This window comes from Ctenopharyngodon idella, chromosome 18 (genome assembly GCF_019924925.1).
Source record: "Ctenopharyngodon idella isolate HZGC_01 chromosome 18, HZGC01, whole genome shotgun sequence".
Classification (NCBI taxonomy): domain Eukaryota; kingdom Metazoa; phylum Chordata; class Actinopteri; order Cypriniformes; family Xenocyprididae; genus Ctenopharyngodon; species Ctenopharyngodon idella.
Window position 1 is genome coordinate 19,638,302 of NC_067237.1, and position 22,974 is coordinate 19,661,275.

Consider the following 22,974-nt stretch of genomic DNA (forward strand, 5'->3'; position numbering starts at 1 on the left):
TTTACAAAGTGACATCGCCAACTAGTGGCCTGGCAGCAGAATACAGCATTTTTATTCATTTTCACAGATCATTTTGACAACGTTGTCGTTTGTACATGAAAAATGCAAAGGAAAACCTTTTCCGTTTTTGTACATTTGTTGTCATGTAAACAAACCCTCAAATTTAGCCAATCTTCCTCCATCCAATCAACAACTGATGGAAAGGGAGATTTCTGCTACTTCTGTTACATTGTGACTTTAAATCTAGTGAAGATTTCAACAAAGTTTAAAACTAAAGGGCTGTTTACACAACACCATCTTCAACTAAAAACTGAAAACTTGTTTTCGTTTTGGCTGTTCATTTACGTATAATGGTGTTTTGGGGGCCTGAAAATGCAAACTTTTGAAAACGGCTTTCAAAGTGCAAGTTTTAAAAAAAACGATTCCATAATCGTCTCCGTGCCAACTACAAAAACGCAAATTTGTGAAAACGCTGACGTCATGCACATGCATATTACATGTTCAGCCTATAGGTTTCTTTACAAATTTCTTTACAAAGTTACATCGGCAACTACTGGCCTGGCAGCATAATACAGCTTTTTTTTTTTTTTTTTTGTCATTTTCACGGATCCATGTGAACGGGGATCGTTTTGACAAAGTTGTCGTCTGTACACATAAAATGCAAAGGAAAACCTTTTTTTTTTTTTTTTTTTTTTTTCAACCCGTTTTTGTACATTTGTTATGTAAACAAACCCTTTAGCCATTCTTCCTCCATCCAATGAACAACTGATGGATAGAACCAAGTCCCTGCCCTACATTTTTTCTTTTCGATAGTTTGTCTCACACGGATGTATGTCAAAATATGAAGAAAAGCTCTGATGCTACTTCTGTTACATTGTGACTTTAAATCTAGCGATCTGTTTACACAACACCATCTTCAACTAAACTTTTTAGGCGTTTTGGTCATTCATGTATAATGCCGTTTTGGGGGCCTGAAAATTAAAACTTTTAAAAATGGCTTTCAAAGTTTTTGAAAACAATACCGTTATTGTCTCTGTGTAAACTACAAAAAAGCAAATTTGTGAAAATGGTGACGTCATGCACATGCGTATTATGTGTTCAGTCTATAGGCGCGTAGTGTTTATTTACAAAGTGACATCGCTGTATTATTCTGCCAGGCCAGTAGTTGCCGTTTTTAACCATTTTCACGGATCCGTGTGAATAGGAATCATTTTTACAATGTTGTCTAAACGGGGAAAAACACAAAGAAAAACCTTTTCCATTTTTAGTACATTGTTGTTGTGTAAACAAACCCTCAAATTTAGCCAATCTTCCTCCATCCAATCAATAACTGATGGAAAGAACCAAGTAAAACTACTGAGATATTCTTTTGGCAGACATGAGGGAAAAAATAAACCAAACCTTTTTAACAGTGCATAAAAATTGCTTTATTAAAGTTCACAGTTTTTAAAGCAGTTTGTGCTGACAACCAATTATCTAGAATCAGAACGTAATAAAAGTTGTCTTGTCATGATAAACCAAAACTGAAAATAACAACCAACAAAACCCTGTCTGACACCTAAAATAAAATACACATCTGTAAACAACTCTAGGATCTGCCAGGATGAGGTAGAATATATCTAATTTCACAATGGTTCTCCACATAGAAGAGACTAAATGTCAAGCACATATTTCAAAAAGCTGTGCATCTGCCACCATAAAGAGCATCTTTTGCCAGGAAAATAAATGTCACAAGTTTGTTAATGTACCCTCATCATCTCAATATCGGTACCAAAGTGATATAATCTCTATTAAAAGTACTAAACGGTGCTTATACAGGTGTATTATTTCACTTGGGCTTCCATGGTAATACAACAACAGATATGGCAAGGCACTCTATTTAATGAAAGTGTACACAGCATGTGGTCAAACACACACTGCGAAATCTCATCTAAATGATGCTAATTTTTAGTATTATTTTTTGCAGGTGCACTGCTGCATTAGGGGTATGTTCTATTCTCTTACACAACAATTAAGTTGATCCCTTCACAAAAGTAAGCTTAATGGAAGTCTAATTTCACATTAAAAGCATTTGTTAGGAAAGCATCCTAATTCAAGATGTTACTCTAAAGCATTTTCCTCATTCACTAAATCATGGCTTGATTCTGAGGTTGGGCCTCAAGACTGACAGTATGCCTAAGAAAGAGGAAACGAGCCCGCAGAAGCCCACCACCCCTGCATTTGTCTGGTAAATGCCCAGTTTGTCAAGTGGAATGAAAAGATCGCAAACATTTTTAAGTGTATCGAGAGCCACAGACGGCTGACTTCTGAGGCTCTCGAGGAGAAGGAAGAGGAACACATCAAGCTGAGGCACTATGACACAAGCCACATCCGGGCTTTCATTAAGGTGCTGGTCGACTTTTTGCTGGTAGTGTCTGTCCCGAGACTTCTGCACCATGAGTTGGACAATTGCATAGACGTCTCTGGTTAGATTCATGACCAATGACAGGAAATAGAAGCGAGTGGAGTTTAAGCTCCAACGCTCCTTGTTGATATCTTGTATTAGCCCGATACTTCTGGCCCAGAGTATGTTGTCACAGATGAAGTACAAGGCACGGCTGAAGTTGGCAAAAGTAAGGCAAAAGCGCAGCACGGGGTCAGAAATATCAAGAGTGCTCTTGGCTGCACTGACAGAGTTCACCGTGTTCCCAAGCCTGAATACTGAAAAAGAGCAAAACAGATCCATTATGGATGATATTCTTCTCATTTCTGTGAAAACAGAGGCAAGCTAGATGCTGAGTTAATTCCATAAAACTGTATTAACGTTTTATTTTACTAGTGCTTTTAATAATAAAGTACTATTACTAGTAGGGCTTGGACGATACACCTATCACAATACTGATGCCGATACAATATGTATTGTGATTTTTAAGAATTGCGATTCTACAAGTATTGCGATTCGATATTGCTACGATTTTTGTTTCCACTAGTAAGAAATACGACGTCGTGTTAATACTGACCAAATCAACACATATCGCCAAAAATAATAATCAAGTGTAAAGAAGCACTGCATAGTCTTCACTGTATAAATTAAATATAGATTCTGTCAAGAGCAGTGTGATTTTTTTTTTCTTTGTCCTTTGTTGTTTGATTAACATTAAAATAAAGACAGCAGCAGGTTTATTAGGCTGCTGTCACTTTAAGAGCTGCACGGATCCAATATACTGATACATATGCATTTTATTTCTCCACTGTTTATAGGTTCACTTAAAATGTAACAGACTGGCCTGGTTTCACAGACAGGGCTTATGTAAAGGAGGCCAGCTAGTAGTCGCTGTGCGAGTAAACCTCATTCCTCTGATCTCAAGAATTGCTCTAGTGACTGACGTTAGAGGTTGCAGCCCACCTCCTTGTTAGAGTGTCCGACTCCCACGCCGGAGACCCAGGTTCAAGGCCCATGCAGAGCGGGGTGAGTAGGACCTGGGTGAGGGGTTACACTTAAGCCCCGGGTATACTTCACTTTCCGCGCCCGGACAGTTGTGTCCGCGCATCTTTCAAAGTATACTCAACCGCGGATGCGCGCGGATGACTGAGTTCGACACAAGCGCAGTACAACTTTTTACTATACTCTACCAGACATCGGAGGGCAGCACTGAGTCATCAACGGAACATTCGCTGGGCATGATCGGAGAAGAAACATAGTGCATCCACCATTGCAACATAGTTTGGAAGATACACTGAACAAGAATCTAAAACGATGGCGAAGGATATGCTTCTAAGTTTACTCGTCTTGAAAGAAGTTTCTCTTTGTTTCAAGCATGTTGTTTTTAAATCGCTCTTTCCACACTCTTCTTCGTTGACTGCACACTGTGTTCAGTACTGTGCGTATTGCCACCTAGTGGACTCTTCTTTCTTGCTTGCACATGCCCTGTTGCACGCGTCCACGCGGTCTCGAAATTTGGGCTGCACGTGGATGGGGTGTGCGGCCAGGCGCGAGCCTTCTGCGTGACGAAAATTACGTTATGCGGACGGTGCACAAATGCGGATGGCCGAAGTATACCCGGGGCTTCAGTTTAAGCCAGGATTAGGCCTTAGTTTAATTAGGATTTTAAAGTAGCTTTTATAAATGTGCACTAGGAGAAAACAATGGTTTGCATCTCAAGACAAAACAATGGCAGTGACATATTTTAAGATCTTTCAGTGTTGCTTGCAGTTAAAACAGCTTAAACATGCATTTTAGTCTAGGACTAGCTTAAGCCTTGTCTGTGAAACCGGAGGTATGTTTAGTAAGATACTCGGCGAGACCGTAATTTTTTGACATAATTTTGTGTGAATATGTCTGTTTAAGCACAAGAAGATCTGAAAGAGAGCTCAATTCAGCATTCGCACGCTGTCTTGAGAAGGCGGCTTTCTGAGCATGCGCTTCAGATGTGTGCGCACAAAACTTATCAACTTAAAAACACATGCTCCTCCTCGTCTATAAGCAAGGACTAAAATAAAGCAATTTAATATGAATTAATATCAATTCGGGAATAAATAAAAAAATCGAATTAGGTGAATCGATTTTCCCCCCAGCCCTAATTACTACTATTTTTATGCTACTTGTACTTATTCCAACAGAGACTAGTATCTATTTAATTAGTCACTAGTACTTATTCATCATTACATACTAGCCATTATCCCAATTGTTGTCGGTACTTATTCTACTTTTAGTTAATAGCATTTATTTCGGTTTCCAAGTGCAAATTGAATAGACACTAGTAAACATGTTATACTCCAGTTTGTATTTCAATTGTTATTAGTAACAGGTTTAATCTTACTAGTAAGAGTTTAACAGTGCTATAAAGTAGCCATTCTGAGAACTTTAGCTCACTAATCAGGGCTGGGTTTCCCAAAAGCATCATCAGCCCAAGTACTACATATATACAACTTTAAATGTAATGCTGGGTGATAATGTAGATTAAATTATGCAACAACATAAACAATCAAGCAGTTGAGATTTGCTACATACTATATAACATTTTATGTGAGTGTACTGAATGTATGCAGGTAAAGTCAGATATATTTCCTGTTTATAGTAGTTGTAGATTGAAGTCATTAATTTGTTACATGGTGAAACTGAGGATTATTAAAACTACAAGGTTTTGTTCAATTTATAATCATTTGTTGTAGTGACAAGCCTATTTGGTGATGTGTATCACTGCCATGGGTGTATGATGCATATAAATGACAGGGTTAAAATTTTATCCTATCGCTCATCACTAGCAGTTCGACAGAGTTATTTTAAAGTCTGTGGCAAAACAGCTGTGAAAAACTTCTTCCTTATTGTGGCATATATCTGAGTGAAACGGTTTCTCGAACAAGAAAATATGTAGGGTGGGACATGATTTTGTCCATGGGGAATTGATTGGATGGTTGTGGTTTGCAATTGGTGGATCTCATTCGCATCTGCTTAAAGAGTTTGATCTTGACTCAAAAAAAAAAAAAAAATAAATAAAAAAATAAAAATTAATGAATGTTGTGATGTTATTTCCATCAAGAGGTGCATCAAGTTTTGGTCAAGATCTTGTATTGACAATGCGAGAGTCAAGCACTCTGTAAAGTCTACTCCAGCACATCCCAAAGACTTTCAATCAAATTAAGTCTGGTGCCAATTCATATGTGAAAATGATTCTTTATGCTTCCTCCCAGCCATTCTTTCACAATTTGAGCCTGATTTTGACATTATCATCCTAGAATATTGCCATGATGTGTCTTTCTACGTGTTTTTTAAGAAATGAAAAGCTACACACTCCATCAATTAGGGGTAAAAGAACTGTTGCCAAACATATAACATGCTAGAAACATAATAATCACTGCAATGATGATCCAGTCATAGACACTTAAGCATTTGCCTATTTAAATCCAAACAGATTTATTTATTTATTTATTTTTGGGCTGGACAGTCAGTGTATAAATTATTTAATAAATACTGCAATATTACATAAAAATATAAGAATTATCCACTTTGATTTCATTGTGACATGTTATTGAACTGTAAAGGTAGATTACTAGAGAGATAAGAAATATAACTGTCATAAATAGTAGGCCACTAGTAGTATCTCAAAACAAAGTACTAGTAAAGCTAAAATACATACTAGCAACTACTGAGAAAGAAATGAAAGATCTTTTGTTTTGTATGTGATTGTTTTGTGTATTATGTAACAGTAAATGTTCATTCTTACGCTTCCGCCCCGAACTCATATTAGACTCCAGAAAATGCAGCTTTTTCACCAGCTCTTTTCTCTTCGCTTCATTTCTCAGAAGATATTTCGCCAAAGCGCATGCATATTGGGTTGCTCTAAAGCAAACAAACAAATAAAATGTTCAGACATAGTCTAGCTCGTCTTTCATTGGAAATAATTTCAATTCAGTGTTGTTTTGACGGATGACACGCTTTGATAAGAGGCACTGACCTGAATATGCGATCCCTTCCTTGACTTTGGTTAGTGAAGCTAATGAAAGTTTCCATGTGTGCAACAGCTAGTGTGCAACCAAACTCTTTCAGGAATAAAAGACTAAAAAGTCGAAAAGCAGTGCATACTCAGAGTTAAAAGATCCGTGTTAGTTTAGTCACTGTATGTCCTGGCAAATCCACAAGATCCTGCGTGGCTATGGGAACTGAGGTGAAAGTTCATGCAACATACAAAACACACGCTGGACCAAAGAACAAACTTCAATCCATTTAGTAAATCATTATTGTGTCGCGCTTGTAAAAATTAATAAAGCTTTGGCCTAACTAATTATAGGCGATTTAAAATGTATAATTTATGACGGACAAAGTTGTTGTTTAGCGATAGGAAGTCTGATTCACTTTCCGGAATCGGTTCTTTCAAACAATTCGTTTGAAACCTTTACAGTTTTACGTCATGACGTATTTGCGTCATCACACGGTCCCTGGCGTCCCAGATTTGAATCAAAATTGTCTAATAAGCCATATTTAGACAGTGTGTTATTAATAAGCGTATTTATTGTAATTTAATGCATCACAGTTTTGTTTGTTGCAATTATGATTCAGTCGTAAACACATTTACTTTTTTATTTGTAACATTTCTTCTATTCGGCCAATAACTTACTTTTCACACCCGAAAGTAAATTCTTCCTCCGTAATCTGTCGTGAATGAATCTTTTAGACTGCCTTTGCGAACCAGTTCACCTGTTTCATTTAAAGATCCGACTCAAAAGAGCGATTCATTTACGTTCACTGTAGTATTTAGTCTATATTCGCTAACACGCTACATTTTAACATGACTGTTTGAGGTTGTGTTATAATTGTAACTGCATCATTAATGCAATGTTGTTTTTTGTCATTTTAGAAAGTGTTTATGTGTTAATTGTTGTAAAGCTCGAGTTTTAAATCGGATGTTTTTGGATGAAGGACAAGTGCGTACTTCCTGATTTAACTGACCAATGACTGGTTCAGGATTGGAGGACGGAAATACCTGTTCCTTATGACGCTAATGTTACATTTAAATCCAGTATTTCTTGACGTGTTTGTAATTATTTTGTTGCTTAAAAACTAGCAAGATGTGATAATAGGCCTATAAATATGTCTTATAATAATACGACAATAATTTATGTATTTTGCATATGATCTATTTGTATTTTCATATGATGATGTTTATTGATGTTGCTGTTATAGGCAAGTCAATTGAATTCTTATTAATTTCAGAGCAGGACTCAGGCATATCAATCAAGTTGTGTGTGCATTTTAAAGGAGTTGTTTGAATTCTGAAAGTGTGTTTACATTGGATTCAGATTGGATTTATAGTGGTAATAGATATTGGCCTTAAGTTTTAAGCATAAAATTCAAAATCATCAGGTGCTCAACAGGGCGGGACTGTAAAATCTTTTTAGCAACTGTTTATTAAATGGTTGTCATAAAATACAATAGGAAATTCTTTACATAAAACACATTGTAAAAGCAGGGCCTTGACAGTCCAACTGAGTGACTTGAATGAGATTGACATAACATATTTCTATTTTTATACATGATTCTGCTTGACGATTTGAACTGCTCCCATGTGTAGTAGTTTCAATGTCTTTTGGAAGAATATATCCAAACAATTATTTGTGCTTGGCTTAATCTGTCATATTAATACCAGATTCAATAATAGATTTCATGAAAACAGCATGTTTTGCTAGGCTATATAGAAAATCAAAGGTCAAGAGATGAGATGCCCTTGAAATCAGACAGTGAAAGCTAATTTTAGCATGACGAACGCTTCTCATTTTTTACATAAAGATGATATAGACTGTGAAATTTAAAATGAATCATCTGTGATATGTTTCCCCAGTCTTGATTATTCCTTCTGATGTGAACTATTACATGTTTTACATCTACAATGAGGTTTTTTTTATTATTATTTCTGATATGAAGCCTGAAAGAGAATATTTGAAATTGGGCACGTTACCTCTTTTATTAAGGCAGCCATGTTTGATTGATGACCTTAAGTCCAAAATGATAAGATTAAAGCCAGAGTTCATTAATGCTGTCAATCATTGCTTCATGAAGCTTGCATAACATTCAAAATCACTATCTCTACATAGAATTAATTAGCCTATATTAGGCTTATATGTGTTTATACTGTCTGCTGGTATATATATATATATATATACGCATAAACACACACACACACACATATATATATATATGTGCTATTATATGTGAACGTTAGATCAGATCACACCTGCAGGGGGCAGTGTTTAATTAAGAAAGAAACTCTGTGTCAGTCTCACACAATTTAGTGAATCCTCAAAAAATGTCTTTGCACACACCGGCCAAAAACACCTTAATCAAAAATTCAACCACCTCAGGGCTGCAGTATGACATTTCGAAAGTAAGTTCAGGTAAAAGGCCGCCCAAATTAAATATGCAGCGACATTTTTATCACTTTTATGATATCACATCGTATACTACCTTATTATGGATGTGCTGTATTGCCATTCTCAGTTGTTTCAGGCTATATTGATGTTAAGAAATGCTTTTGGAAGTATGATTTGGCAACACATTTGCATGCATGAGATTGCTTTAGGTATTAGGTATTCCTGGAACAGCTGAAGCTTATTTGGGAAAGCACAGATGTTTCACCCAAGAATACAGTGTTCCTGAAGAAGCATATTAATATGGTTTATGGACAAACAATACATTTCAGCTGTCTTTGTGTAGATATAATAACACTAATTCTTGGTTATACTAGGAGACTGTCATGTTGTGAGGAGTGTTGATGTGTTTTAAACTGTCACAGATGTTTAATGCCACACATTTTGAAATGAGTTATCATAAAGAACAAGATGTTTACACCGAGTATTTACAGAGACGCACTTTTAAAAGCTATTTAATATAAAAAAGATACACTAATATATATATTTTTTTAATGCACAAGATATTTATAAGAAAGAAATGCAGATATGAACTCCAGGAAAACATAACAAAACAAAGAACAACTTTGCAATTGGATTTATTGATTGAAGCATGGGTTATTTTAAATATGCCTGGAGGCAAGTAAAACATACGTATTTTTCTGCTTCCTCCATCCAACAGTAGGTTATTTTCAGATATCTAATATTCAAAACGTTTACCATCTATCATGCCTGTGTGGAGTGAATCTTTTCTTAGACTATAGATAATGCAGCATGCGTTGTGATTGTGAATGTCTTCAAATCCTATAAGGTTTTAGCATAAGAGGCTGTTTTTTAAAGCTGTGTTGTGCTATTCAGAATTATTAAGGTCAACAATTTACAAAAATGCCTCAAATGATAGAGACCTCTGGCTTTTTTGTTGGATTGTACTTTCTTTTAGCACTGGCATAATGGTAACTGCTGCAGGTTACGGTATTTTGCCAGTAGCTGCATTTAAACCTAATTTTAACTCTTAGTTCTGCTTTTGTGAATGAAAAAAGTGTATTTGTTTGTTCCTCTGCCTCTTACTGGTTATAAAAATTTACTTAAAAATCAGCTATGTTATAAAAGCCTGAAGAAAATGTTTAAAGTAGTTTGAAATAAAAATCCATGCATTCATAGCATAACTGACAAATTATGCTCAAGTACATTTTTATCTTCACCGTTGTTACAGATATTTTATCGTTTTTTTATTGCTGTTTTGTTGGTATTTGCTTGGTTTGTTCTTTATTTAGTATATGGACTCATGGGACACAATTATAATATGCATTTCACACTTTCATCCTACAAATTACACATTTTCATCCTACATAATCTCTTATAGGCATTTTATTTTACTTTATTTTTGGTGTATGTGTTTTTTCAGCACTCTCAGATTCATATCACATGTACAGTCATTATTCCAACCTCAAAAGATATATCATTTAGAAAGCGAGCCTTTCATGTTTGTATTTTGAGGCTGCCCAAAGCCGTCTAAAGAAACAACTGTTGAACAAGTTGCATCAAACAGAGATGCATTCAAACTGTGTGTTCAAATGAAAGAGGCAAAGCCATTTCGTGCAGCTTTGTTTTGGTCAAAAGATAATAATTTTACAAAATTTCTTGTTTTCTTTTCCTTCAGCTAAAATGGCTTTCAGGGTTTGAATGTATTACCGTTGTTGTTTTATGTGACTACAAATGACACCATCAAACAAAATTTGTATTTCTATATTTCATGAAATCTGTTTACTAAATAATGGATTTAAAGATCTTAGTGCACGGATGTGATATCGAGGCTAATTATTAACACAATTTGAGGCTGAGAGTGACTTGTCTAAAGGTGAAATGCATCATTCAGAAAATGAAATCCAGTTCTGTTTTTGAAGTTCACAATGATGAATAATGTATTTTGCCCCTCTGTCCAAGGAGACTACATTAGAATGAATTGCAAGACTGCTGAGATGCTAGCAAAGACTGGCAAAAACTGTCTATCACTGTGCTGTGTAAATATCAATCACACTAACAACCTTTGACCCTGTTTCTCGCTATATATACAGTAAGAATTTAAGACACAATTATAATATAGGCTGATCATATTATGAAGATATCAAGTGATATTTAGCCCTATACTTTTCCAGGATTGGCAGCATGTATTAAAGGTCTGGGATATGCAATTCTCATAAATCAAAGCTTTGAAAGTTCTTTGATCAGTATACCTTATATCCTAATTCAACCAGAGCCAGAGAATGTTTACTGTAAAGAGATCATTAACCGTGCATGAGGGGTGAAAACACCTATGCTGGATGCATAGAATATAAAACAGACTTTTATTTTGTAATGTCCACTTGCCAGTTTGAAGAGCCAGACACATGATTCCCTCCTAATACCAGAGATTAGTAGCCAATAAGGACCTTTAGCCCCTGCCAAACTGCAGCATCAATACAAAAACACTTAATTAAAACATGCTCGTGGATACAGAATTATGGTAATATAGGACAATATAGGAAATATATGCTTGTCAGATAGATATATTGATGAACTGTTTTATATTCTATGCATCCAGGGTTTTTAGAATAGGCTAGAATACTAGAATAGGCTCCACATACGATAAGCGGGTTGAAAATTGGATGGAATGATGGATGTTTTACATTCACACACTCATTCAATCTTTTTTTTTTTTTTTTTTTTTTTTTTTTCATTGACAGAGTCTCTCGGGCTGTTTAACCATTGTTGGATCTCATCACAATAAAACAAACTCTCTCTCTCTCTTTCTCTCTTTATATATATATATATATATATATATATATACACACATATATATATATATATATATATATATATATATATATATATATATATACACGCACACACACAGGAAAGTTACTTTTAAAAGTAATGCGTTATAATATTGCTTTACTCCATAAAAATGTAACTAATTGCGTTACTTAGATACTTTTTATGGAAATGAATGCGTTACGTTACTTATACCTTACTTTTTCTCATCTGGGCTGGCCTGTTTGTTTGTTTTTTTGTTTGTTTATAACAAACAACTAACAAGCAAATCTATTTTTAGCAAATGTTAAGGCCCGTTAAAACCAGTGTTGGGGGTATCACAGGTTATATAATCAGATTACTCTTTTCAAGTAACTAGTAAAGTAGCACACTCAAAAAAATAAATTGTTGAATGAACATGATTTAATCACAGCACCCATTATGCATCTAATCAAATCAAGTAAACTTGGATTGCTTTGAATATTTTATATGAACACAATATACATTTGTAGTTTAAACATGATTTTAATATGTCAATGTAACTTCTTTGCAACTAGTTGAATTAAAATGTTTGTATTGTGTTACTGTGATAATGCACTTTAACTCAACAGAATTCTGCCTCGTTATACCTTCTAGTTAATATTTTGTACATGTATGGTTACAGAAAACTAATGAATACCTATCTTATTGCTTCAACATTACTGCAGCGGCCGTTAGAAGCACCGGTTTCTATAGAAACAATCAGACACGCGCCTCCGAAACGAGGCACAAGAGATGCGCATTTAGGTCTGCACATGCGCATTAGCTTGATCCAGCCTAAAAAATAGTTTTTTTTTGTCATGATTCGAGCGTTTGGAAAAAAAAAATTTATGAGACAGTTGTTGTCAGATTTCATTGGTGATTTCAAATATGAAATTTAATCAAAAGCTTGGCAAACAGCTTTGCAGAATTTGATGTTTCCCCATTCAAAGAGATAGGAGTTGCACTTGCATGCCCGAGAGGCGTTTCAAAGATGACCGCTGAGTGAAATGACTTGTTTTAAAGGAACTTTGGTTATACCAACTAGTTAATAATCTTGTTGTTTCAATATACTTGAATTTATATTGATTTATACAAATGATGATATTCTAAATTGATCATACAACCATAGCCACTAATGCATATAGGAACAAATTAGGCTTGTGATGCTTCTGGGAAATATTATCTAAAGCACTACTGTAGTGATTACTTCTTTATTAAAGTGAAATGAATTCTTGTTAACTGGTCCTCAACCCAAGCACAAGCGCAACACTTCTCCACAATGGTAACCCCAAAACCATTAACATAACATAAACTTTTAAATACCAACATAATAAACAGTAACCATTAAAAAGACACTCCATTTTTAAAATGCTTAAAATAACAACATTATTCCAACATTTACTCTCTCAGTTCAGCTCCTTTGCAAAGCATGATGGGAAGTAAAAGTCCTGTTTGATTAACTCCTGGTTGGGTTACTTGATTGAAACATGTTATTTCAATATGAAAACATCAAGTTAAGTCAAAGAGTAATCGTTTCAAGTCAATTTAACATGAATTAATCACATTTAAACCAGAAACCTGATACAATGGTGTTGAATCAAAATAAATTGTTTAAATAAAGTGAACAGTATCAAAAACCATTTTTTTGAGTGCACATTACTTTTAAATTTACAAAAAAAAATATCTCAGTTACATTTTCAAATAAGTAACGCAAGTTACTTTCATTTGCCATATATATTTATTAACCAATGTTTTTGCTTTTGAACTTTGGTGATCCAATTCCACCACACTAATAAGCAAAAAAATTAAAATTTTTTGTCTAAAGTAAGATTGTTGAACTTTCTTCGCCTATTCTTCTGTATTTCAGAACGGCAGCACAGCTGAAAGGTTTGTTTGAGCTGCGCCCTCTACTGTACAGGCCTGAATTTGCATTTCCTTCAGCCTGAGGCTTATTCATTTCACTTTTTTTGTTTTTCAATTTTTTTTTTTTTTTTTTTTTTGTTATTAATAAACATAAAACAAGCAAGAAAGCCCATGTGAGAAAAAGTAACGCAAAAGTAATGTAACCCATTACTTTCCATAAAAGTAACTAAGTAATGCAGTTAGTTACTGTTTTAGAAAATAACGCAATATTGTAACGCATTACTTTTAAATGTAACTTTCCCCTTAACACTGGTTAAACACAGACACATGAATAGAAAGGTATTCTTTTAAAGCTATTGAGTTTTAACAGCCTCATTCTTTAGTGCCAGTCAAGATTACTCATGCATGAAATTGGTGTTTTACATCCTGTTGCTTCAAAAAAAGACCTCCATAAATAACATCAGTTATTTGTTTTTTTACTTTGCATTTCATTCCCTCGGTTTTGACAGGTGGAAAGTATTGACCTATTCTGACTGCATTTGACTGTTCACTTCAACCACAGTGTCAAATGATGGCCACTGATTTCCGGTCATCTCATATATGTGTTGTTTGAGCTGTCAGACACAAAGCTCTGAATTCATAAGGAGCACAACGAAGAGTGGCATGAGGAACATGTAATATTTCATTGGAAGACATTAATATCGGATTTTGTTTAATATTTGATAAAATATCTAATTTCACTGATGTTGAGGAGGTTATTAAAACAGTACATTCCTTTTAGTTCAGCTAAATAATACTCAAATGCATTGAATGATGAATAATACAGCCATACAAAAACCCCTCAATATGATTCAACTTGGAAATTATGACTCACTGCATTGCATTTAAGGAAAACACCCTGAACTATAATCATTTTAATAGGAATCACTTATTGACCCTTAAGGAAAGCTCATGCGCAGCACACTTTTATTAGTTTAGACTTGGCTAGATTGCCTGTAATAAATTCGTCAATTCTATCTAAAGGGGGATAGATCTAGGCAAAATGACTTTGTCCATTATGCCAACTAAATAATTGTGATTTGCATTTCAGGGACACATCGTGACAGAGGTGAACAGGAGTGCTTGTGCTGATAATAGACTTTGTGCGTCTCTCTCAATGAGGTGGTTCCAGTTGTCCATGTTTATAATAGCGTCTGAAATGTGTTTACAGTCCCTAGGAAGGATCAGCCACACTGGGAGATGATGATGATGATGATGATAAGAAAATCAAATACTGTTTTATTGCCAATAAAGACGGATATGGAAGACTGTATATGATGAGTCTGATACCATTCAAGGCCGATATCATTAATAGTGATAATAATGCTGATACAGTTGGAGAAAACACCAAAGAAAAAGGCAACAAAACAATTCAAAAGGAAATGAACTTGAAAGTTGCTGTGGAGACAACACTCACTAAGGAGCTCAACATAGAGGCTCAAAGATACACAAAACAAAAACCAAAGAAGAGGAGATCAAAGGAAGAAAAAAATTAGTATCATACCACAGAGATGAAAAACAGATAGCAAGACAAGAATTAAAAGCAGGATGATCATTTCAAAGACATCTAGAAACTGCTGTGTACTGCGTCTTAGTCAGCTCTTATTCTCTTCTGTTGTACCACAAGAGATTTTAAAAGTGGCATGAAATTAAAAATAAAAAGTGACTATATATTGTTCTGTTTTCCTTTAAAGAAATTAATACTTTTATTCAGCAAGGAAGCATTAAATTGTTTAAAAGTGATAGTAAAGACTTTTTCATTGCTGCAAAAAAAAAAAAAAAAAACTATTTCAATTAAATGCTGTTTTCTTAAACTTTCTATTCATCAAAGAATCCTTGAAAAATGTATCACCATTTCCATAAAAATATTAAAGTGCCCCTGAAATCAAAATTTAAGTTTTTTAGATTTTAGTATGAATATGTTAGCCTTAAGGTTATGAATAAGCTGGTGTGTTCTAAAACAATGACAAAATTCGCATTTAGGAGATATGAGCATTTAAAACTTACAGTCTCTCACTTCCGCTAAAACAGATCACGGATTTTCAAGACATCACTGCAGACTTCAGCTTCTCATCAAATCTTCTGTCCAATTAAATACTCTCTAGAATCTGCAGTCCCGCCCCCTCCTACACGATAAACAGAAACTGAAGCTGAAATCGGTTACTTGTTCACACATTTACTAGTTTTTATATGGTGACTGGCACATAGTGCACTATATAGAGAATAGGGAATGACTCAGACAGTGTAAATATGCTTTCCATTGATACGAATGAAGTCCGCTTTCGCGTCGGTGTCACGTGAGACCGCCGCAGCGCGAGCACAGTCTGCTCTGGTCCAGAGACACGAGAGCATCGTATCCGCGGACTGCGAGTCGGCGCAGAGCACAAAAGGTATCGGACCCATTTGAGTTCTGCACAGAAGACTGTATTTTAAAGCGATATGGAGGAGATCAGGAGGAGAAACAGTTAGAGATTAGAAGGAAACTGAGGATTTACCGAGTTTAACGGCTCTGGCCGAGCTGTGGTATAAACGAAACGCTATTGGCTATTTTATAAAAGGGGTGGAGCTGTTCGATATGTAGCACCAAATCGGAATATTACAATGATTTCTGAAGAATTATGTGAAACTGAAGATGCTGAAAATTAAGCTTTGACATCACAGGAATAAATTACATTTTAAAATAGATTAAAATAGAAAACAGTTATTTGAAAAAAATAAAAAAAAATACTGTATTTTTAATCAAATAAATCTCTGGTGAGCAAGAGACTTCTTTCAAAACATTAAAAAATCTCAACATTTTGAACAGTAGTGTGTGTTTGTGTGTGTGTATAGATACATTCGAATCGAATGTAGCTATATAAAGATCGATCTGCATATCCCAAACAGCATCCCATAAGAAAAATAATGCATATTGCTGAAATGATTGGTCATTTGTACGTTGAGAACAATATAATAAACAGCAGGTTTTTGTTTTGTCTTCATCAAGTGAATGAGTGTGTCCTATACTTTATTGTAACCTTTATTGTAAAATGCACATATAGAGAAATGTTGAAACACTCTCAAACACAGACTCCTCCATCATTATCCCTCTTCTAAAAGGTGCTCATCATCGACTATTATTAACACTATTGCAAGCAGAAAGCTTTCTTCCAGTAATCTAAGTGGTGTTCCAAATCCATTAGTGCAAATGTGCCCACATCTATTTGCGACTTCCAATTAAGTCACTCAACGCTATTCATGTTTTCTCAAGCATGAGTTGTGTTTGAACTGTGTGTTCCAACAGGAAAATATGTAAGAATATTTACCTTACCTTGTGCACCGAAGCGCAGCGGATGGGGGGGGACACAATAACCGCCCCTCCCCCCCCAGAGAACATGATTTCAAACTGGGGGACAAAAGCAATTTCTACCAAGGGGGACACAGAACACACGATTTCTACCGAGTGAGATCCCCACCCCATAATGTGATTTCTTAAAGGGTTAGTTCACCCAGAAATGATAATTCTGTCATTAATAACTCAACCTCATGTCGTTCCACACCCGTAAGACCTTCGTTCGATTTCAAAACACTACTTTATGAAGCTTCAAAGCTTTACGAATCTTTTGTTTTGAATCAGTGGTTTGGAGCGTGTATCAAACTGCCAAAGTCACGTGATTTGAGTAAAAGAGGCTTCGTTATGTCATAAGTGTTTTAAAATTTCAATGGTTCACCACTAGGGGGCGTGCCAAACCACTGATTCAAAACTATCCTGCTGTTAATGGAGGCCTCACTGAGCCATCGGATTTTATCAAAAATTTCATAATTTGTGTTCTAAAGATGAATGAAGGTGTTACGGGTGTGGAACGACATGAGATTGAGTAATTAATAACAGAATTTTCATTTTTGGGTGAACTAACCCTTTAAGGGGTCCCATGTTGTGTAAAAATTTATGGTTGGTCCCCTTAGAAAATATTTATTTTTTTCAGTTTTTAGAAACATCATTAGATCACTAAGCCACAATGACAATTTAGGTGGATTGAGTGATTTCCACTAGGAGAATTCTCATTTTAGCTATTAAGGATGCAAAAGCCAAGGCAATTTCTTTATCTTTAGCTATTTGAACCTCCGACTTTAGCTATCTTCACCTCCAACACCAAACACAGAATGTGATTTCTACCAAGGAGAATTTCTACACTCTTAGAATGTGATTTCTAACTGCTGAAAGCGTTAGGGCAGCTGCAGTTACCAGAAAATCACTTAAAAACAATTTTTGAGGCATTACAAAATGGGGCCTGTATATTCAATATTACATAATATGTAATATGAAACACCCAAATGTGCATAACTGATAACTTTAATAGAATAAAATGTAATCCACCTGGGGTCTGTTTGATGATTGATGTCATCGCAGTGAGAATATTTGTGTTTAGTGATTGCCTGTCAGTGCGATTATCAATTCCACAGACATATGAATATATAAAATAAATCTTTTACTGGAATATATAAGCCACAGCTGCAGTCAAAGAGACTTAATCTGATTATCAAGTCTGCAAGCCTATTAATAGAGCAGTACTTTGTCATTGAATAATAATGAAGCTAATACATTGGTGTCTCCCTGCAGCAAACTCCCCTATGAGCTTGCTTCCTGGGCTGGTGTGACTCGCTAAACTCCTGTATACCATCCTGTGAAGCTCTTGTGAAGTGAACACAGCAGGGGTTAAGAGGTGCCATCTTGCTTCTATCTCAGATCTAAATCCAACAACAGCCACAGGAGTAAGTTGCATGGTATGACTGATATAAATAAATGACACTTTGCTACAATGTAAAGTAGTGAATATACAGCTTGTATAACAGTGTAAATTTGCTGTCCCCTCAAAATAACTCAACACACAGCCATTTATGTCTAAACCGCTGGCCACGAAAGTGAGTACACCCCTAAGTGAAAAAAATTGGGCCCAATTAGCCCAATTTGGTATTATCTCTCTCACTCTCTCATACTGGTCACTGGAAGTTCAACATGGCACCTCATGGCAAAGAACTCTCTGAGGATCTGAAAAAAGGAATTGTTGCTCTACATAAAGATGGCGTAGGCTATAAGAAGATTGCCAAGACCCTGAAACTGAGCTGCAGCACGGTGGCCAAGACCATACAGCGGTATTACAGGACAGGTTCCACTCAGAACAGGCCTTGCCATGGTCGACCAAAGAAGTTGAGTGCACGTGCTCCGCGTCATATCCAGAGGTTGTGTTTGGGAAACAGACGTATGAGTGCTGCCAGCATTGTTGTCAGCCTGTCAGTGCTCAGACCATACGCTGCACACTGCATCAAATTGATCTGCATGGCTGTCGTCCCAGAAAGAAGCCTCTTTTAAAGATGATGGACAAGAAAGCCCGCAAACAGTTTGCTGAAGACAAGCAGACTAAGGACATGGATTACTGGAACTATGTCCTGTAGTCTGATGAGACCAAGATAAACTTATTTGGTTCAGATGGTGTCAAGTGTGTGTGGTGGCAACCAGGTGAGGAGTACAAAGACAAGTGTCTCACTTCTGTGAGATACTATATATATATATATTTATTTAATTTTTTTTTCATAAAATAGGCTAGTAGTACTGACAAAATGTGTACCATGACTTGCATGACATCATATGAACACCCAGTCAGTAACTACACAGATTTAAATCTCACAAGCCTTAAAGGGATAGTTCACCCAAAAAATTAAAATTATCACATGATTTACTTTTTTGGGCTTTAAAATCTTAAACACCATTCATTACCATTATAAAGCTTGGAAAAGCCAGGATATTTTGTAATATTATCCACCTTTACCCAGCAGGCACAGGATGTAAACTCCAGCATTGATCAGACATTGGATTTTGGTTGAAAATGAAAATTGGGTTGACGTCTTAACCCAATGTTTGTTTTATGTCAAGGTCCAACGTTAGGCAGATGTTAAATTTGGATTGGAATAAATACCAAAAAAAAAAAAAAAAGGAAAAAAATGTGAAATCCATGGCAGTACAGGGTGCCAAACGTTTACCATTAATGGAACTAACGATTGAAGATGTTACAACTGACTTTAGCCACAGCCTTGAAATCAACTGAAGATAAAAGAAGACGTTAATTACTAACCAGATTGACTTTATTTCTGTTAGATATCTATAGAAGTTCTTATTGAGAATTAACAGAGGTTTAGATGATGATGTTCTGCTGAAAATGTTTAGTTTGATGTCACCATCATTGCGATCAGTGTTTGTGATCAGTTTGACTCTTGATTAAGGGGCTGTTTACATGACAACTCATAACAAAACAAAACTGATAATCATTGAGATCTCGTAAAGAAAAAAAAACAGCTATCATTGAGATCTCGTAACAGAATAAAACTTGTAATAGAACAAAACTGACCATTTGATTTGTTTCAAATTCAACCGTGATTGAATTTTCATAACGGAACAAAACCAACCATCATTGAGATCTCGTAATCAAACAAAACTTACTGAGATCCTGTAACCATGCAAATCAGGTTCAAAATTGGGCTTAAAGTCTTTGGGCCTCATTTATAAAGCGTGCGTACGCACAGATTTGATCTTAGAGTGTGCGTACGCTTAAATCCACGCCAACGCTTATATTTATAAAAACGGTCTTTGACGTGGAAAAGTGCTTAGCGTCACGTCAGGGTCTGAGCAGACGAACACACTTTTCCTGGTCAGATTACTGCAGGTTTTTGGAAATCTAAGCTATTCTTGCTGCTCACCAAGGATTTGGACGATGACTGTTGATCTTTTATATGTAAATGACATTAATTAGGTGTCGTGTAAAACGCGGAGAACTGAAACCATTCAGCTGCGCGCAAGTTCAAGATTATTTGCGATTTATAGATTTCACATCTAAAAGAGAGGCGTAGGCTCGTTTTCTGTGTGTATGTTTATTCTATGAATCACACGTACGCACATCTGAGAAATGATCGTAAGATCAAATTTAGGACGGTTTCTGCGCAACATTTTATAAATGAGGTCCCAGGACACTAAAAACCGACCGTCATTGAGATCTTGTAACCGAACAAACCTGACCATCATTGAAAATCTCGTAAAAGAATCCAACTGTCATTACATTTTCATAGAAACAAAGCCGACCATCATTAAAATGTTCGTTTGTTTCGTTAAGAAACAAAACCAAGTGGCACTGAAATCTCGTAATGGGAAAAAAAACAGCCATTATTTAAATCTCATGAAGCATGTCACCATTGTTGAGGTTTGTATTTCTATGTAAGAGGGTCTATGGTTGGAAAGTTGTTTAAGATGCCTTGCAGCGATCAACTTGAAGCTTTCACCTGCACACCCACTGAAGCTAAACAGAGTTGAGCCCAGTTTCTATTTGGATGGGAGACCTCCTTGAAGCTTGGGTAGCTGCAGGAAGAGGTATTAGAGAGGCCAGCGGTCTGATCAACCTGTGGCCTGAGTGGGTCCTAATGCCCCAGTGCAGTCGCAATAAGCTGTACTGTATAAAGGGTGTAAAATAATCCATACAGCACATCACATTCTGCCCAACGCCCCAGTACAGTCGCCATAAACTGTACTGAATAAAGGGTTAAAATAAACCCCAGAAAATAAGGGGTGTAACCCTGGGGCAAAAATAATTCCTACATTACATCACACACCATGCAGTTAGTTAGTTAGTTTCAGATCACAAATGATACAGTACTTTATTTCTTACAACTTACATGAAAGCACTCAATTGTTTTTTCATTAGTATTTTTAATGTTTTTGAAAGAAGGCTCATATGCCTTTCAAAATCGACTCATTGAAATCTCATAAAGGAACAGTCATTGAAATCTTGTAACTGATCAAAGCTGATTATCATTAAAATCTTGTAAGGAAACAAAACCGACCATCGTTGAAATCTCGTAACCGAACAAAACCGACCGTTACTGAAATCTCGTTAAGGAACATAACCAACTATCTTTGAAATCTCTTAAATGAACCAAGGAAAAAAAACGACTGATAAAATCAACCGACATGGAGATCTCGTAACCAAAAAAAACTGACCATCATTGTAATTAGTAATTAAACAAAACCAACAGTTTGAACTGTTTGAAATTCAACTGTCTTGAGATCTCGTAACTGAACAAAACCTACTGAGATCCTGTGACCGAACAAAAAAGACCATCATTGAAATCTCATAAAGGAACAAAACTGACTGCCGTTGAGATCTCATAACGAACGATTTTTTTGGACAAAAAATTGTTTGCGATAAGCCTTAAATTGGGCCACATCCCCCGATTGTTCGGAGATGCAAATCAGGCTCAAAAACTGGCTTAAAATCTTCAAGTGTGTGACCAGCCTAACAGAACAAAACTGATACTGAAAACAGGCCATCATTGAGATCTCGTAACCCAGCAAAAACTGACCGTCTTTGAAATCTGACCGTCATTGAGACCTCGTAAAAGAACAAAACTGACTGTTATTGACATCTTCTAAAGGAACAAAACTGGAAATCTTGTAGCAAAAAGAAAACAATTAAGACTTAACAACTAAACATCACTGAAATCTTATAATAGAACAAAACCAATCAGAATATTTAAAAAAAAAAAAAAAAAAAAAAAGGTAGCTGTAGGATGACACACAACTACATCAAGAATCAGCACATGAATCTCAACAATGGTGACAATCAAAAGTGTCATGCTGCAATGCATGCTGGGAACAATAGCACAAAACTCCCAGCATGCATCACAGCATAAATAAATTATGCAGCTGATTTGTCCTATTATTTTCTTTAAGTCTAAGTATTTGCTTTCATTTTTTGCTGTGGTTTTTTATTTGTCTTTTTGTAGCTTTTTGTGATGTACAGGATTGATCTGATTGTCTGAATATTTTGTTGTCACCATTGTTGAGATTCATACGCCGATTGCTCATATCTGTGTTTGTCATTACATTTTACAGTTTTCTGCTCATGTTTTTTTTTTTTTTTTTTAAATCTTCAATTTTCTAACTGGTTTCTGCAATACAGTGTGATCTTATGTAGCAGTAAAATGGGGTTTTTGATTCAAATGTGTTAAAGGCACAACATAACTATTAAATTCACATGACATGACATTTCTCAATGACAATAAAACCATCAATAGCTAAAAATCACCATCTGATCTCATTGTAGCTTTCTTTGTTACTGCAAAAGTGTTTGACAAACACACTGTCATAGCAATTAGATAAGTCAAACATATAAGAGCACAACTAATGGAAACACCAATCACCATTATGGATGAATCACCATTAAATGAAACAAACATGAGCTTTAAACTTCTGTTAATTATCAATAAGAACTTCTGTAGTTGAACAACAGAAATAAAGTCAATCTGGTTAGTAATATGTGAAGCTGTAATGCTGTTTGTGGAGTTAATCCTCCTCTG

The 22,974-nt window shown here is 35.6% G+C and overlaps 1 protein-coding gene and 1 long non-coding RNA gene across 2 annotated transcripts in view; both read right to left on the reverse strand.

Annotated features, from left to right (window-relative positions):
- LOC127499340 (uncharacterized) overlaps positions 1–22,974 on the reverse strand; it is a 58,225-nt gene that overhangs the window by 32,483 nt on the left and 2,768 nt on the right. Inside the window, exon 2 of the long non-coding RNA XR_007926100.1 lies at positions 15,601–15,719. This is a non-coding gene — a long non-coding RNA (uncharacterized LOC127499340). The remainder of the gene's footprint in view (positions 1–15,600; positions 15,720–22,974) is intronic.
- pex11a (peroxisomal biogenesis factor 11 alpha) lies at positions 1,403–6,857 on the reverse strand. The gene is made up of 3 exons (XM_051869526.1): positions 6,435–6,857; positions 6,204–6,319; positions 1,403–2,700 (listed from the first exon to the last, which is right to left on the reverse strand). The coding sequence occupies exons 1-3, from the start codon at positions 6,488–6,490 to the stop codon at positions 2,132–2,134; spliced, it is 741 nt and encodes a 246-aa protein (XP_051725486.1). The 5' UTR covers positions 6,491–6,857; the 3' UTR covers positions 1,403–2,131.

Bases quoted from the DNA above. Each gene is read 5' to 3' on its own strand.
- pex11a (XM_051869526.1), bottom strand. From the start codon at position 6,490: ATGGAAACTTTCATTAGCTTCACTAACCAAAGTCAAGGAAGGGATCGC. The intron at 6,320-6,434 runs GTCAGTGCCTCT...TGTTTGCTTTAG, and splicing joins GGAAGGGATCGCATATTCAG to AGCAACCCAATATGCATGCG. The intron at 2,701-6,203 runs GTAAGAATGAAC...GCTCTTTTTCAG, and splicing joins TATGAGTTCGGGGCGGAAGC to TATTCAGGCTTGGGAACACG.